General features: G+C 38.0%; 1 protein-coding gene across 1 annotated transcript in view; it reads left to right on the top strand.

Annotated features, from left to right (window-relative positions):
* The window catches only part of LOC150086855 (uncharacterized), a 213,913-nt gene that overhangs the window by 145,133 nt on the left and 50,100 nt on the right, over positions 1-18,680 (top strand). The window contains exon 7 of the mRNA XM_090372298.1: positions 17,607-17,654. Coding sequence (XP_090228424.1) covers positions 17,607-17,654 — 48 coding nt within the window. The remainder of the gene's footprint in view (positions 1-17,606; positions 17,655-18,680) is intronic.

Here is an 18,680-nt window from a genome sequence, read left to right as displayed (position 1 = left end):
TCACCTTTCTATCCCCCTTTATGAATTGGGGAAACATTTGCACATCTCCAGTCTGTGGCAACCTCCCCTGTCCAAGGATGCCCTCATAATCATGTCTAAGAACCTGCTTACTTCCTTTGCTGTCTCCTCTTGTTTGTTTGTTATTTAGTTTTTAGAAGCATTAGCAACTAAGGCCATATTGCTCTGGGGATATGTGGTGGTCATTCCCTGACCTTTCCCCCATCCTCCATATTTGGTGGTCATGGGCTCGAACCCCGGTCTAATCAAGAAGCATGTGCTATGCACTGCTGCTCCTGCCCACCTGGCTATGGAGGCGCCTGCTTCCTCTTGTTATGTATGATTCCTTTCTCTTCAAAGATGGTACTTGTGCATATGTCTGTTCTGATATTCCTTGTCAGAGATTTAGTCATTTGGACTCTCCTCTTTTCGTCCTTCTCTGACTTAAAATATCACTACCACGTTCGGTCAAATTCATCTGTTGCCTCTATCATTCTCCCAAGTCCACTAGTCACTTGGAACTCTTTGACTTCCTCTCTTTGAAACTTGACTTTCTCTAGTCAACTTTCTTAACAGTGAAGTAATTTCCCTTGGTTGATTTTAATGTTCACAACTCCAGCTGGCTTCCATTTTGTAGTCATACAGGACCAGCTGGTTGAGATGCTGAGGCTTTTGTAACTACGAATGACATTGCACAGATTGTTCATTTTACCTACCAGCCGGACAGTCCTAACCATACTGCCAACAAGTTTGATCTTTTTCTCACAAACAACCCTTATAAGTACACGATCGAGATGAGTGGTCCTCTAGGCACTCAGATCACAAGATGGTCTCTTCTCCAATGTTGCCTTTCTCTCAAGGCCATTTCCAACCTCTTGTTGTTTGGCATTACAAGAATGCAAAACGGGATGATCAGCATGATTTCTTTTCCTTGGTCGGATTACTGTTTCAAAATGTTTGATGTCATTATTTGCTCTGGTCATGTCAGTGAAATTATTCTTGTAGGGATGGAATCCTTTATTCCACACTCCACTTTAAAATCTCATCCTTAATCTAAACCAGTGGTTGGGCAAACTTTTTTAGGAGTGCGCCAAAAAAAAAATAAAAAATTTTGGCGGGCCAATATAATTTATTATAAAACGCAATAAAGACTCAAAAAAATAGTATATTTTAAAAATTCTTTAATACTAATGCGATGAATGAAGTTGTGACTGCATTTCTAAACGTTCCTCATAATCTTGTTCGAACTGGGATGTACTGATTCTGAGAAGTGAAGTTAAATGCTTATCTGTCAGTCTGTTTCTAATACAACTCTTTCGAAGTTTCATTGCATAAAATACCTGTTCACATATATAGGATGAAGCAAACATAGCGCTAACTTTCTGGGCTTGAGATATCAGATTTGGGAAACTTGATTTCGATAAAGACTTGTAGAACTCTAATTTTGGGACATTGAGAAACAACTGTTTGAGGTTATTGTTAGATTGCAATTCAATTAATTCAAGCTGCAAGTCCGGTCTCACTACTTCACAGTCCACATTAAAAAGGCATGCTGAAAATATCGAAGTCTTTTTCAATGGCACTGAAGTCTTGAAATTTTCGCTCAAATTCAAGATGAAGTTTTCTCAGGCCATCTTCATAGCTCTTAAGCTTGTCTTTATTTACTGGGGCTATTGAATTTAATCTCGGGAAGTGAGACAAGCCGTTCTTAGTTATCTGATTAGCAAACAGAACAAGTTGTAGTTTAAAACCTCTGAGATGGCCCCAGATATCGTCAATAAATTGATTTTTTCCTTGCATTTTGACATTCAACTTGTTCATGTGACAGAGATAATCTGTGAAAAATGCAAAGTCCGAAAGCTGTGCTGTATCTTCCAATATTTCACACTCCACAGACCACTGTTTCTCATGGAAGAATGACACCATCTCGTCTTTCAGTTGTCAAATTCGCTCGAAGACGCATCCTGCACTCAGCCACCTAACTTTCATGTAATGCAGCACATCAGAGTATTCAGATTTCATGGACTCAAGAAAATCTCGAAATTGTCTGTGAATAAGCCCACGAAATCGAATAGTATTTACAAGCTTCACTATTTTTGATTAAAGATCCGAACAAATCCAGATTTTTTACCTGTCATATTTTGTGCTCCATCGGTCGTAATATTATATATGTTTGTTATGGGTACTTTCAATGTTGAAAGCCCTTCCTGAAATTCATGAAAAATATCAGACCCCGTTGTTGTTCCTTTTAATGATCGCATGCATGCCAATTCTTCAGTAATATAAAAGTTTTCATCAACACCTCTTATAAATAATACTCGCTGAGCAGTATCATTTATATCAGTGCTTTCATCCATAGTAATGGAGCAGAATTTAAATTGACCAATCTTTGACTCCAACTATGATGTTAAATTTTTATTTATGGCTTCGACTCTAGAAGTCACAGTTTTTCGGGATAAGCTTACAGTTTCAAAATCTTTTTTCTTTTCAGGACATAAAACATCACAAACTTGGAGCATACAGTGTTTAACAAACTCCCCATCAGAGAGAGCTTTATTACTTTTAGCAATATTGTATGCTACAATATAACCTGCATGTGTAGCTGCTTTCTGAGAACTATTTTTTTTCTTAAAAAAATTTTGGTAACTTGATAATTTTTTACGAAGATCTATTTTTCGTTTCCTTTCATATTTGGACATTGCTTCGTAATTGGAATTTTTATGCTTAGAAGTGAAGTGGCGGGAAATGTATTCTTTGAAGACTGCTACAGTTTCATTGCAGATGAGACACAGTGGTTTATCCTTTACAACTGTGAAAAAGTACTTCCAGGTCCATTCATCTTTGAAAACACGGCACTCTGAATCAATTTTACGTTTTTTAGTAGACATTTTGAGGTTGAAATATTTTACTAATATCCACAATAAAACTCACAAGCACCAACAACAATACTATTTTTAATAATTTCACCATCATGACACTAACATTCAACATTTATGAAGTTGGAATGCATCGGCCTGTCCACCATCTTTCCATTCAACGGTAGGTTCCCGCTTCGCGCACATTCCCAAACTGACTAATGTTATTTGATGTGGACATGTGGACAAATATTAGTGCCTCTGTTGTCGTTAATATAAACTCATAAGCGGTATATCAAAATTCTTCTTTAAAAATCTTGTTTCTATTTTTTTTTAATTTAAATATAAAAGCAAATAAGTATATTTTAATAATTTTATACATATTTATTAGGGCGGGTTCCATTTTTTGCACATGCAAAAGTTTTTAAATCAATTTCTATATAAATTATCACAATATTTTGCATATGCAAAAATATTCAAATTTCTATTAAATTTTCACATATGCAAAAAATTGAACATGCCCTTAAATGAATTTTTTTAAAACATTGAAATTGAAAATTTCTATACTGTTGTTTTAAAATCTGTTGCGGGCCAGATAGAACCTCTAGTCATAGATGGGCTGTAGTTTGCCCATCACTGATCTAAACCTTGGTTTTACAATAAATCTGCTAAGGCTGTCCAAGAGAAGAACAGGGTATGTCTATCAGAGGCAAAAGTTGATGACATTGTAGGGCAGATATCATCTTTTAAGGGCACAAAAGCTGATATTGTTGTACATGTTTGCACTAATCACCTTAAGAATAAGTGGTCTGCAGATTTACTTAACAAGTACAGATCAATGCTGGAAAAAAGTTACGAGTTACAGTTAAATTTGAAAGTGTCATTACGCACAAACACAATAGGAGGGAGTATATGATAAGAGCCTTGTCAATCAATTCGGCCCTGGAGAAATTGTGCAAGGTTCACGGGGTAGAATTTTTTTCAGCATGGTCTGTGCTTTCTAACAGGAGAGGCTGCTTCTACAGGGATGGGATACATTTAAATAGAAAGGGTGCAAGAATATTTACTGATGCTATCGAGTCAGTGTTAGGTGTGTCGGAAAATTGCTAAATTGGGTGATTCGCAGACTAAAAGATTAACAGTAGCCGCAGGCAGAGGCGAAAGTTATTCTTGCACTGCTTCTATTGTAATGAGCAGCAGCCTAGAGAGCAAGTTGCTGGAAACTTCAAGAGCTGCTGGGAGTCATCATGGAACAAGTAAATACATGGGCTGTGTTAGGGTAATTAAGAGTAAAAACAAATGCATGTATACTTGCATGTACACCAATGCTAGAAGTATAGTAAATAAAATTGATGAGTTTGAAGTTCTGATCAAGACAATCAAAGGCAGATATTGTTGGGATATCAGAGACATGGTGTCACATAGATATAAGCAGTGCAGAATTGGAATTTGAGGAGTACAATGTGTACAGAAAGGTCAGACAGGGAAGGAAGGGAAGAGGGGTTATGCTGTTAGTTAAGAAACACATAAAATCTAAGGAAGTGCATCCAGTTGACACAGGTGGACAGTGCAATGTTAAGTCTGTTTGGTGTTGACATTAACACTGGGAAAAGAAAAATGAGAGTAGGAGCCTAATGAATCTGATGCATACAATGAACTGTTGTGCAGAGAAATAGAATGGGCCAGTAAATCAGAATGTCTTGTAGAGGGGGGGGATTTTAACTTTCCAGATATTGACTGGAACTTGTGGGTTGGTCACTCGCATGCTAGCAAGACTTTTGTGGATTTATTGGAGGATTGTTTTCTACAGCAACATGTTCGAGGGGCAACCAGAGGAAGTAATACCCTCGATCTGATTATCAGCAGTGATTATTCATGCATTAAGAATTTGCAGATAAAGGAACTAGTAGGTGACAGTGCTCACAGTGTACTGATGTGGGATTTACTTAAAGATGTAACTACCATCAACGGTAAAGGGAAGGGTTTTTATTTTCGTAAAGGTGACTACAGTGGTCTCAGACAGTTTTTAAATTCTATACAGTGGGATCAACTGATGATGTTACAAATGGTGAATTCTAAATGGGAAGCCTTCAGGGACTTAATCTTGGAGCCTATTAGGCTTTTCATAGCAACTAAGAAATACTATTCAAGGTTCAAGCCTAAATCAAGCCTTTTAAGGGCACAAAAGGTGATATAGTTGTACACGTTGGCACTAATAATATTAAGAGTAGGAGACCGGCAGAATTACTTAACAAGTACAGGTCACTGTTGAACAAAAGCCGAGAATTAGGGTTGAATTTGAAAGTGTCTGCAATTCTGCCCAGACACGATAGGAGGGAGTATATGATGAGAGCCTTGTCGATCAATTCGGCCCTGGAAAGATTGTGCAAGGCTCAAGGGGTAGAATTTTTTTCAGCCTGGACTGTACTTGTTAACAGGAGAGATTGCTTCTACAGGGATGGGATACACTTAAATAGAAAGGGTGCAAGAATGTTTGCTGATACTATCGAGGCAGTGCTAGGTGGGTCGGAAAACTGCTAGCTTGGGGGGAGACAAAGACCAATAGATTGACAGTAGCCACTGGCAGAGGTGAAAGAGATTCTTGCACTGCTTCTATTAGAATGAGCAGAAGCCTGAAAAACAAGATGCATGGTATTTCAGAGACTGCTGGGAGCCATTGCGGTACAAGTAAACACATGGGTTGTGTTAGGGTAGCTAAGAATAGAAACAGGTGCAGGTATACTTGCGTGTACACCAATGCTAGGAGTTTAGTAAATAAATTTGATGAATTTGAGGTATTGCTCAAAACATCGAAGGCAGATATTGTTGGGATATCAGAGACGTGGTGTCACACAGATATAAGGTATGCAGAACTGCAATTTGGGGAGTACAACGTCTACAGAAAGGATAGACAGGATAGGAAGGGAGGAGGGGTTATGCTATTAGTTAAGAAACACATAAAAACCAAGGAAGTGAAGCCAGTCGACATCGCTGGACAGTGCAGTGTGGAGTCAGTTTGGTGTGACATAAACATTGGGAGATCAGAATTGAGAGTAGGAGTGTGCTATAGGCCTAATGACTCTGATGAGTATAATAAGGAACTGTACAGGGAAATAGAGTGGGCCAGTAAATCAGAGTGTCTTATAATGGGAGATTTTAATTTCCCAGATATTGACTGGAATTTGGGGGCTGGTTACTCACACACTAGCAGGACTTTTGTGGATTTATTGGATGATTGTTTTCTACATGAGCATGTTCGGGAGGCAACTAGAGGGAGTAATACTCTTGATTTGATTATCAGCAGTGATTCTTCATGCATTAAGAATCTGCAGATAAATGAACCACTAGGTGGCAGTGATCACAGTGTGCCGAAGTGGGATTTACTCAAAGAGGTAACTACCATTAGGGGTAAAGGGAAGGGTTATTGCTTCCGTAAAGGCGACTACGATGGACTGAGACAGTATTTAAATTCTATACAGTGGGACCAACTGATGATGTTACCAACAGCAAATTCAAAATGGAAAGCATTCAAAAAACTTATCTTGGAAGCTACTAGGCTTTACATACCAACTAAGAAATATTGTTCAAGGTTTAGCCCAAAATGGATGTCAGATGAACTAATGAGGCATATGGCAGAGAAGAAAAATGCATGGGATACATACAAATTAACACATGACACAGAAGCCTATGATAGATACAAGTTGATATGCAACCAAGTTACAAAGGAGGTTAGGCAGGCGAAGGCAGATTACGAGAAATCCTTGGCAAGGGATGCAAAGAAAAACAGCAAAGAGTTCTTTACTTATGTAAACTCTAGAAGGAAGGGGATGAATCAGATTGGTCCACTTGATATTGATGGGTCAAGTGTTGATGACCCTGCTCAGGTAGCTAACAAACTAAATGAATATTTTGCATCGACATTCACACATGAGGAGTTATTCAGCGAGGGGAATGCCAGAGGTGTATTCAACTCTAGCAGTAAGCTACAGAATCTTGAAATAACTGGGAGTAAAGTGGAGGAGAAACTGTTGAAGATAAACACAAGAAAGGCACCCGGGGTGGATGGGATCTATCCAGTTATATTAAAGGAGGCAGCAAAGGAAGTAAGCAAACCCTTAGCCATAATTATGAGAGCTTCCTTGGACTCAGGGGAGGTACCCATAGACTGGAAATGTGCAAATGTGACCCCAATTCACAAAGGAAGATCAAAGGCTGACACAAGTAATTATAGACCTGTGAGCTTAACTTCTGTTCCAGGAAAATTAATGGAGGCACTGGTTAAAGAAGCACTGCAGGATCATTTAGACAAGACTTCAGTTATAGCTCAGACACAGCATGGTTTTGTTAAGGGGAAGTCTTGCCTGACCAACTTGATTGGATACTATGATGCAGTCACAAAAGAACTGGATGCAGGGAATAACTTTGATATTATATACTTGGATCTTAGAAAGGCTTTTGATACTGTTGCACATGGAAGACTGCTGCACAAATTGGAGCAGTGTGACATTGGAGGCAAATTGCTGCTATGGATAAAGGGGTGGTTGAGGGGGAGAAGACAGAGAGTGGTACTCAATGGACACTGCTCATCGTGGACTGATGTTATTAGTGGAGTCCCTCAGGGCTCAGTGTTGGGTCCATTATTGTTTTCTGTATTTATAAATGATATTGATGATGGTATATCGGGCTTAATGTCCAAGTTTGCAGACGATACAAAGGTTGGCAGGGTTGTCAAGGACACTACTGACACTATGCTGCTGCAACAGGATCTGGAAAGGTTGAGCAGATGGGCTGAGAGGTGGCAAATGAAGTTTAACATTGACAAATGTAAAGTACTACACGTGGGAAACAGCAACCCCAGAGCAACGTATCAACTCTGTGGTACTACACTGACAGTGGTAGAGAATGAAAGGGACTTGGGGGTGGTTGTGCAGGCAGATATGAAGTTCTCTGAGCAGTGCAGATGGGCTGCAAGAGTAGCTCATGGAGTGTTGTCAATGATATACAAGAATTTTTCCAGCAGGGATAAGGAGGTGATTATTCCATTGTATAAGGCGATGGTCAGGCCACACCTAGAGTACTGTATACAGGTCTGGAGGCCTCATTTCAAGAAGGATGTAGAGCTGCTGGAACGAGTACAGAGAAGGGCAACAAGATTAGTGAATGGAACAAAGGGGTGCTCTTACGAAGAAAGGCTTAAGTTTTGCAAATTACAGTGTCTGGAGACTAGGCACCAGCGAGGTGATCTGATAGAGGTGTATAAAGCCTTGAATGGTTTAAGCATGCTCAATGCTGATGGGATTCTTCCTCTTGCTCAGAATAATCACCTGAGAGGGCATAAATTCAAATTGAGGAAAGACAGATGTAGGATAGACGTGAGGAAATTTGCCTTTAGCCAGCGGGTGGTTGGTTGGTGGAACAGACTTCCATCCCTTGTGGTGGAGGTTGATAGCCTAAATAAGTTTAAGGCTCAGCTGGACAGGTATTTTGAACGAACAGAGGGGTGAAGTGGAAGTGGATTTTTTTTTTTTTTTTTTTTGGCTGATGCTGCATAAGCTTGCTTTCTTGCATCAAATGCCTCTGCTAATGCTAAAATCGATGTTGGATGTGTTAATGAGGCTCGTTGCAGAGAATAAAAATGCATAGGATGTATATAAATTCAGGTGACACAGAAGCTTATGGCAATATAAGCTAGTCTATAATAAAGTCACAAAGGAGGTTAGGCAGGCAAAGGCAGATTACAAGAAATCTTTAAAAAACAGCAAAGAGTTCTTTACTTATATAAACTCTAGAAGGAAGGGGATGAATCAGATTGGTCCACTTAACATAGATTGTTCAACTATTGATGATCCTCCTGAAGTAGCTAATAAACTGAATGAGTATTTTGCATCTACAGTCACACATGAGGAGTTATTCAAGGAGGGGAATGCCAGAAGGTTATCAAAGTCTATCTGACTGTTAGCTTAATATCTGACAGGAAGCTAAGTAATTTTGTAATAACTGAGAGCAAAGGGGAGGAGAAATTGTTGAAGTTAAACATAAAAATGGCACCTGGGGTAGATGGAATCTATTCAATTATAATGAAGGAGGCAGCGAGGGCAGTAAGCAGACCCTTAGCCATAATTATGAGAGCATCCTTAGAGTCGTGGCAGTCCCCATGGACTGGAGATGTGAAAACCCCAGGGGCTAACATTTGTTGAGTACAGCCTTGGCACACCCAGCATCCTGAGCTGGATATCATCATTCTTCTCTTTCTTGGTGATTCCTTTCTACTTCTCACCCCCCCCCCTCTCAGGGTAATGTGGGAATTTTTTTTTTTTTTTTTGACTGGTGCAGCAGCATAAGCCTCAGGCTTCCTTGCACCATGTAGCTAATAATAATAATAATAATAAAATGTATCCCCAATTCATATAGGGGGTTCAAAGGATGACACAAATAATTATAGACCTATTAGTTTAACTTCTGTTTCGGGGAAAATAATGGAGTCACCAGTTAAAGAAGTGATGCAAGATCACCTAGACAAGATAGCAGTAATAGCTCGGTGCCTCCGTAGCCAGGTGGACATGAGCAGCAGTGCATAGCACAAGCTTCTTGATTAGAATGGGGTTCGAGCCCGTGACCACCAAATACGGAGGATGCAGAAAGGTCAGGGAATGACCACCGCATATCCCCAGAGCAATATGGCTTAGTTGCTAATGCTCCTAAAAACCAAATAACAAACAAACAGTAATTGCCCAGACACAGCATGGGTTTATTAAGGGAAAGTCTTGCCTTACCAATTTGATTAGATACTACAATGTGGTCACAAAAGAACTGGATGAAAAAATAATTTATACTTGGATTTCAGGAAAGCTTTTGATACTGTTGCATATGCAAGACTGCTATATATATTGGAGCAGTATGGCATTAAGGGCAAGTTGCTGCAATGGATAAAGGGATGATTGAGTAGGAGATGGCAGAGAGTGGTAATAAACGGACACTGCTCTAAGTGGACTAATGTTATTAGTGGAGTACCCCTGGGTTTGGTGCTGGGCCTATTGTTGTTTTGTGTATTTATCAATGATATCAATGAAGGTACATCAGGCTTGATGTCCAAGTTTGCAGATGATACAAAAGTTGGCAGGGTTGTTAATGACAGTATGCTACTGCAACAGGATCTAGAAAAGTTAGGCAGATGGGTTGAGAAGTGGCAAATGAAGTTTAACATAGACAAATGCAAAGTGCTCCATATGGGTAGCAGTAATCCAAGAGAAATGTACCAACTGTGTGGTACTACACTCAGGGAAGTGGAGAATGAAAAAGACTGGGAGGTAATTGTGCAGTCAGATATGAAGTTCAATGAGCAGTGCAGACAGGCTGCCAGAGCAGGTCATGGAGTTTTGTCAGTGATATATAAGAATTTTTCTAGCAGAGACAAGGAGGTGATTATCCCTTTGTATAAGGCAATGGTCAAGCCACAGTTTGGGTACTGTATACAGGTCTGGATGCCTCGTTTTAGGAAGAATGTACAATTGCTAGAAAGAGTACAGAGAAGGGCAACAAGATTGGTGAGAAAAACAAAGGGGTGCACTTATGAAGAAAGGCTTAATTTCTGCAAGTTGCAGCATCTGGAGACTAGGCACCTGTGAGGTGATCTGATCGAGGTATATAAGGCCTTGAATGGTTTGACCAGGCTCAATGCTGATGGCATACTTCCGCCTGCTCAGATTAAGAACCTGAAAGGCATAGATTAAAATTGAGGAAAAGACAGTTGTAGAATGGATGTGTGCAGAAGTTTGCATTTAGCCAGTGAGTAGTTGATTGGTGGAACAGACTTTCATCTGTTGTTGTGGAAGTAGATAGCTAAAACAAATTTAAGGCTGAACTAGACAAATATTTGGAGGGACTGGATGCGTGAAATAGGAAAGTTTTTTTTTTTTTTTTTTTTTTTTTCCTGTTGATAAGCTTGCTTTTTTGCATCATATGTCTCAACTAATGCTAATACTAATGAATGTTGCATATCATAATTGGCTTGTTTTCAAATATTCAGTTTCATTTTCTATCTACACCAAAGCTTGCAACGATTATAAAGCAGCTATTAATCCAAATTAGATATCAAACAGGCTAAGAGTAGAAAACTTGCTTCTCATCAAAATATTAGCCAGGCATTCTGCTCTCTTGCCAAAGCTATTGGCCGCAACTTTTGCCCATCTCTGTTCCCACGTCTGTCTAAACCAGATGGTTGTATCGCCACTTCAGCCAAAGATAAAGCTGATATTTCTCCACTTGTTCTCAAACCTGTGCTCTTGAACTTACTCCTGTTCTGTGTCACCTATTTTCACTTTCTTATTCCAAAGGTGTTTTTCCTTCTGCTTGAAATTTGCTTATATCCAGCCAGTTCCTAAGAAGGGTGACAAATCCCTCTCATCCAGTTATCATCCTATTGTAATTACTTCTACCCTTTCCAAAGTAATGGAGAAAACAATTAACTGCAACTCTATCTAGAAACCTTCCATCTGATCAATGATCAGCAGTATGGATTCCATCAATGCCATTCTACTGGTGACAATTTGGCTTATGTTACACATCTTTGGACAAATTCAATGGAAAAGTTTTTGTGAACTCAAGCAGTTGCTCTTGACATTTCAAAGGCTTTTGATTTGGTTTGGCGGTGCACGATAGCCTTAGATGCTGATGCGCCATTAAACTTCCAATAACTGATTTGGTTTGGCATAAATGTCTTCTAAATAAACTTCTATCTTATAGTTTGCCAATCTTTTTTTTGTAATTAGGTATCCAGTTTTCTCTCTGACTGCTCACTGCATGTGATGGTAGATGGCCCTCTGTCTTTTAACTTCTCACTAATGCTGGTGTTTCCCACTTTCTTTCTCCCACTCTTTTCCTATTGTATATTAATGACTGTCTTCCACTGACCGGAAATCCTATCCATAGTTTTGCTGATGATAGCATATTGTATTCCACCTTCCAGTTTGAGAAACCTTGCCCTACTCAAACAGCTTCAACTTCTCGAATATCCACTACCAATTCCTTAAATGCTAATATCCAAATAATTCTTTGGCGGGGCAATGATAACTTAGTTGATTTCAATCCTTCTAAAACTCAGTCCTGTCTTATATCTCACAAAAGGATTCTTCTCCTGTGCTTATCTTTGATGACACTCCGATTTCTAGTTAAGATTATATATCTCTTTTGGGGATTACCCTGACTTGTAATCTCTGTTGGAATAAGCACGTTACAAATATTGCTTCCTCTGCATTTAAAAAACTGCATTTTCTCTTTCGCCCTCAGAATTACTTTTCTTCCAAACAGCTATTCACTTTGTGCAAATCTCAAGTCTGCCCTACCGTGGAATATTGTTCTCATATATGGGGCGGTGCCTCCAAAACCTCTCTCAAGCTTGTAAATTCCATTCAAACTAGGATAATTAAATTAACTAATGACTCAGATCTAACAGCGTCTCTCCACTCTCTGTCTCTTAGACATTCTGTTTCTGCTGCATGCCTTTTCAATAGATACTTTCATGTGACTCTTCTTCTTCTGATTGGCTTCTATAATTCTTGCTCTCTCTTCCAAAGCAGTCTGAACACATGCTGCAACCAGCTAACATCCTTTTACTGGCCATCTTGAAACTCACAGAACCAACTTTTCTTTTTCCTCATTTATTTCTTCTACTTCCATTTTATGGAACAACTTTCCATCTTATGTTTTTACTGAAAATTACAATTTACAGAAGTTCAAGTCTAATGCCAACAAATATTTTCTTTCATCTTCTCACCCACTGACCCATGCACAGTACTAATTACTATAGATTTTAATTTCTCTCGTGTTTGGGGTTGTCATAAAAAAAAAATAAAAAAGATGGAGAAATGTAGAATTAAGTGCAAATTACTGTTTTCTATAGAAGAAAAAGGGATGGTTGAGTGGGGGAAGACAGAAAATGATTATCAATAGGCACTGCTCTTCTTAGACTGATATTATTATTATTGGAGTCCCTCAGATTTCAGTGCTGGGCCCATTGCTGTTTTCAATATTTATTAATGATATTTTACCCCAGGGGCTCACATTTGGTGAGTATGGGCTTGGCACACCCAGGGTCCTGATATCATCATTCTTCTCTTTCTTGGTGATTCCCTTCTACTTCTGATTCTCTCTCTCTTTTGGCTGGTGCAGCATAAGCCTCAGGCTTCCTAGCACCATATGGCTAATGATAATAATAATATTATTATTGAAGGTATATGAGTTAATGTTTACATTTACAGATGATACAAAGGTTGGCGGGATGGTTAATGACAGTAATTAATTAAGGTAATCCACTGCAACAACTAGAAAAATTAGACCTATCAGCTGAGAAATGGCAGTTGAAGATTACTATTGATAGATACAGGGTATTGCATATAGGTAGCCCAATGTGTGTAGTAGTGCACTCATTGTAGTGGAAAATGAAAAAGTCCAGAGGGTAATTCATATCAGAACTTCATATTTGTCAATGATATACAGGAATTTTTCTAGCAGGGATAAGGAGGTGATTATCCCCTTGTATAAGGCAGTGGTCAGGCCACACCTTGAGTAATGTATACAGGTCTGGAGGTCTTTTTAAGAAGGTTGATAGCCTAAATATAGAGCTGTTGGAACGAGTACAAAGAAGGGCAACAAGATTAATGAATGGAACAAAGGGTTGCTCTTATGAAGGAAGGCTTAAATTTTGCAAATTACAGTGTCTGGAGACTAGACACCTGAGAGGTGATCTGATTGAGGTGTATAAAGCCTTGAATGGTTTGAGCATGCTCAATGCTGATGGGATTCTTCCTCTTGCTCATAATAATCACCTGAGAGGGCATAAATTCAAATTGAGGAAAGACAGATGTAGGATAGCGGAAGTTTGCCTTTAGCCAGTGGGTAGTTTGTTGGTGGAACAGACTTCCATCCTTTGTTGTGGAAATTGATAGCCTAAATAAATTTAAGGCTGAGCTGGACAGGTATTTGGAATGAACAGAGGGGTGAAATGGGAGCGGTTTTTTTTTTTTTTTGGCTGATGCTGCATAAGCGTGCTTTCTTGCATCATGTGCCTCTACTAATGCTAATGCTAATTTGACTTTGTATGGTCAGATACGAAGTTCTCTGTGCAGTGCAGACAGGTTGCCAGGACAGCTCACTGGGTTTTGTCAATGATATACAGGAACTTTAATAGCAGAGATAAGGAGGTGATTATCCCTTTGTAGAAAGCCACGGTTAGGCCACATTTTGAGTACTGTCTACAGGTTTAGAGGCTTAATTTTAGGAAGAATATAGATTTGCAGATGCAGAGAAGGGAAAGAAATTGAAAGGAACAAAATGGTGCTCTTACCAAGAAAGGCATTATTTCTACAAATTGCAGAACCTAAAGACTAGGCATTAATTATTGCTCAGATATTTACTCAGCTATTACTCAATGTTGATGGCATTCTTCCTCTTGCTCAGACTACACTCAATAAGGGGACATAAATTCAAATTGAGAAAGTATGATTTTAGGATAGATGTGCAGAAGTTGGCTTCAGTCAGCAGGTGGTTGATTGTTGGAACAAATTTTCATCTGCTATTGTAGACATGGGTAGTTTGAATAAATTCCAGAAATAACTACACATATTCTTTGAGTGGGATGGATGGTGAGGTGGGTAGGTTTTTGGTTGATGCTTTATAAACTTGCTTTATTGTATCATTTGCCGCTACTAATACTAATACTTCGATGGGCTTGTTTAATTGTGAATTTATTAATTTGCAGTGTTCTTGACTTTTTGTATTAAACTTTTAAGGTTTGTGTCATTTGTTTTTATGTTGAGAAATTATGTTGTAACTTAATTATGTCAAGGCATTTTGACATTGGAATAAATGTGTCCATGAAAGTTTGGTTGTTTCTAAATGTTTTCTGTATTGTTAAGATTACTGTAGGCCATAATTTTAGCAAAAGTACAGTACAGCAAAGCTTATTACATTCCTCAAAACTGGTTGCAAAATGTAATTTACTTCCATGACTTTTGTTGTAAATGGGAGGGATGAGTGCCATAAACTTTCAATAAATCTGACAAGTAATGGTAATTTTTTAAATAAATCAAAAAATCATGCACTCACTATTAATCTGATGTCTTCTGGAGCCCAAGCAAATTTATTATTATTATTATTAGCCATAAGGTGCAAGGAAGCCTGAGGCTTATGCTGCACCCGCCAAAAAAAAAAAAAAAAAAAAAAAACAAATTCTGAATTACCCCGAGAGAGAGAGAGAGAAGTAGAAGGGAATCACCAAGAATGAGAAGAATGATGATATCCAGCTTAGGACCCTGGGTGTGCCAAGCCCATACTCACCAGATGTGAGCCCCTGGGGTTTTATAGCAGAAGCTATAAATTTAGCCTCATTCTACATATAGTAATGAAAACAAACCTAGTTTGTTTTCATTGTTATATGTAGAATGGGCCCCTAGTAGGACCAACTAGCTATATGTAGTTTTGGCCCCTAGTAGGACCAACCATTGTGGGCAATGGTTGGGCCTACTAGGGGCACAATGACTAAATAGTCAGAGAAACAATAGAACATAACACTACACAACATAACCATATCCCACACACTTTTAAATCTCTGGCCTCCACAGAGTACTGTGCTTCACGAACAGAGTACACAATGCAGAGATGATGTAACCCCTGGTGCCGTTGTAACTGGCATACAATCTAAAGCATATAAAATAAAATTATAATATAAAAATAATTTATTTTATAATATAAATAGCAATATAAAAAATAAATACTTTTCCATCTACACTAAATAAAATCACTACTGTAATGCTTTTTATTTAGTGTAGTATGGGCTTCCAATAGAAGAACTTCAACAATCTTGAAGCCAAGAAAGCTCCATGCCCTGTTGGAATTTCTCCATTTATTCTTAAAACTTGTGCTCCTGAGCTCTCTCCTGTTCTGTGTTGCCTTTTTTTACACTTTCTTACTCCATTTATGATTTTCTTTCTGCCTGAAAATTTGCTCATATCCAGCCAATCCTGAAAAATTGTGAAAACCTCTCTTATCCAGTTATCGCCGTATTGCACTTACCTCTACTCTTTACAAGCTAATGAAAAAATCCATTACTTTGGAAAGAGTAGAGGGTATATATTGGCTTAGGTTTCTCATCTTTGGACAAATTTGATAGAAAAGTTTGGTGAAACCCAAGCAGCTGTTCTTGGTTGTATTTGGCATAACGGTTTTCAAAACAAGCTCCCATCTTATGGACTGCTGCCTGTTTTGAGATTTGGTATCCAGTTTTCTCTCAATTTTCTCACCATTGCAGGTGATTTAGATGACTCTTTTAACTTCTCCATTAATGCTCGTGTTCCCCATGGTTTAGTTCTTTCTTCTACTCTTTTCCTCTTGTATGTTAATGAGCATCTTCCACTGACAGGAAATCTTATTCATAGTTTTGCTGATGATAATACTCTACATTCTAGTGTCTTGTCCTGCACAAATGGCCTCACTTTGTCTATATCCACCATCAGTTTCTTAAAACGTTGATCGCCAGATTAGTTTTCCAATAGGACAAAAAAACTTAGTTAATGTCAATCCTAAAATTCAGTCCTCTTTTATTTTTCACAAAAAAAAAGAGTCTACTGCTCCCATGCTCATCTTTGACGAGACATATTTCTAGATATGATCACATATCTCTGTTAATAATTCCACCTTCGACTTATAATCCTTATGGCATAAGCACCTTACAAATATTGCTTCTTTTGCATCAAAAAAAAATTGGGTTTTTTTTTCTTTTTCACTCTTGGTGTTATTTTTCTTTTAAACAACTAATAACCGTGTGCAAATCTCAAAACTGCTCTACCATGGAATATTGTTCCCACATCTGGGGTGGTGTGCCCAAAAGTTCCCTCAAGCTTCTAGACTCCATTCAAAAGAGGGTAGTCTGGTAAATTAATGACCTGTCTCTTACAGTCTTTCCACTCTCTGTTTTATAGACTTTTAGTTTCTGTTGCATGTATTATCTCTGGATATATTTTCATGGACACTGTTCTCCTGAATTAGCTTCTTTAATTCCTCCATTCTCCTCCAAACCAATCTCAACACATGATGCAACCAGTCATCATCCATTCACTGCCCTATTCCAAACTCACAGAGGCAACTTTTTCTCCTCCTCTTTTATCCCTTCTGCATTTGTTTTTTGGAATGAGGGCATGTATTTCACATGTATTTCCCAAAAATTGTAATCTCCTGTTATTCACTTTTAATGCCAATGAATCTGTCTTCTGTCTTCAACTCACGCACAGTACTAAGTACTATAAGTTCTGTTATCTTCCTGTTTAGGGATTTCATTAAAAAAAAAAAGGAAAAAAGTGCACTACAGAGGAAATTCCGTAATATGATAAACTGAGTAGCAAAATTAGTTTTCTCATTACTACATACAGAATTAGAAGGAACCATATAACTTTAAAAATAAACTGTTGTAAACATGTTAATGGAGGAGCATGAGAGATATAAATGAAAGCTGAGTTCAATTCATAGATATGTTACATCATAACCTTCAATAAATTTATCAAGTAATGAATAAAAAGAAAAGTCAACTAAAAACTCATAAGCAGAAAATTCATTCACAGCTAATGATAATTTATTATAATAATAATGACAAACTCGTGAGCTTTCCAAAGTCTTGGTGATTTAATTGCATTAGCATCAGTTGATTTATATTTGGTTCATTCTTCCTTAAATTTTGATTTTATTTATTTTTTGTCTTATCCTCAGACATTTCCACTAGAAATTTCCTTACAAGTTGGGGTTTACTGTCCAAAGGTAAGTAGGTAAAATGTTTGTCATTTAACATATCTGAGCAAGTATATCATTGATTACATTTTAAACAACTTAAATATTTAGAATTCTCTTTTGATATTCATCAGTTTCAGAATCAGGAAAATTAATATTTTAATTTAGTAATCTAACCTTATTAAAAAAAATTAATTAATATTTAAGATTATTTTGCTTTGAGGATAATTTTTCTCAAACTTCATAAAAAAAACCCTTACATTTAAGATTTTTGTGTGGAAATACACTAATTCCATGTGATATTCAAATTTAGTTTATTGTTTCCCGAATTAGGTGGTGGATTCATGCTTAATCTGGTCTCTAGGACCAAAAATGGGTTAATAATTCTAAAATTAATTAATTTGTTGATTTTGATCCTGTTGCAGCAGCATAGTGTCAGTAGTGTCCTTGACAACCCTGCCAACCTTTGTATCGTCTGCAAACTTGGACATTAAGCTTGATATACCATCATCAATATCATTTATAAATACAGAAAACAATAATGGACCCAACACTGAGCCCTGTGGGACTCCACTAATAACATTAGTCCACGATGAGCAGTGTCCATTGATTACCACTCTCTGTCTTCTCCCCCTCAACCACCCCTTTTTCCATAGCAGCAATTTGCCTCCAATGTCACACTGCTCCAATTTGTGTAGCAGTCTTCCATGTGCAACTGTATCAAAAGCCTTTCTAAGATCCAAGTATATAATATCAAAGCTATTCCCTGCATCCAGTTCTTTTGTGACTGCATCATAGTATTCAATCAAATTGGTCAGGCAAGACTTCCCCTTAACAAAACCATGCTGTGTCCGAGCTATAACTGAAGTCTTGTCTAAATGATCCTGCAGTGCTTCTTTAACCAGTGCCTCCATTAATTTTCCTGGAACAGAAGTTAAACTCACAGGTCTATAATTACTTGTGTCAGCCTTTGATCCTCCTTTGTGAATTGGGGTCACATTTGCACATTTCCAGTCTATGGGTACCTCCCCTGAGTCCAAGGAAGCTCTCATAATT

This window comes from Mastigoproctus giganteus, chromosome 4 (genome assembly GCF_048544385.1).
Source record: "Mastigoproctus giganteus isolate SK-2022 chromosome 4, ASM4854438v1, whole genome shotgun sequence".
NCBI classification, from domain to species: Eukaryota; Metazoa; Arthropoda; class Arachnida; order Uropygi; family Thelyphonidae; genus Mastigoproctus; species Mastigoproctus giganteus.
Note: the sequence above shows the minus strand (reverse complement) of the source record. Positions and strands in the feature narration are given on the sequence as shown.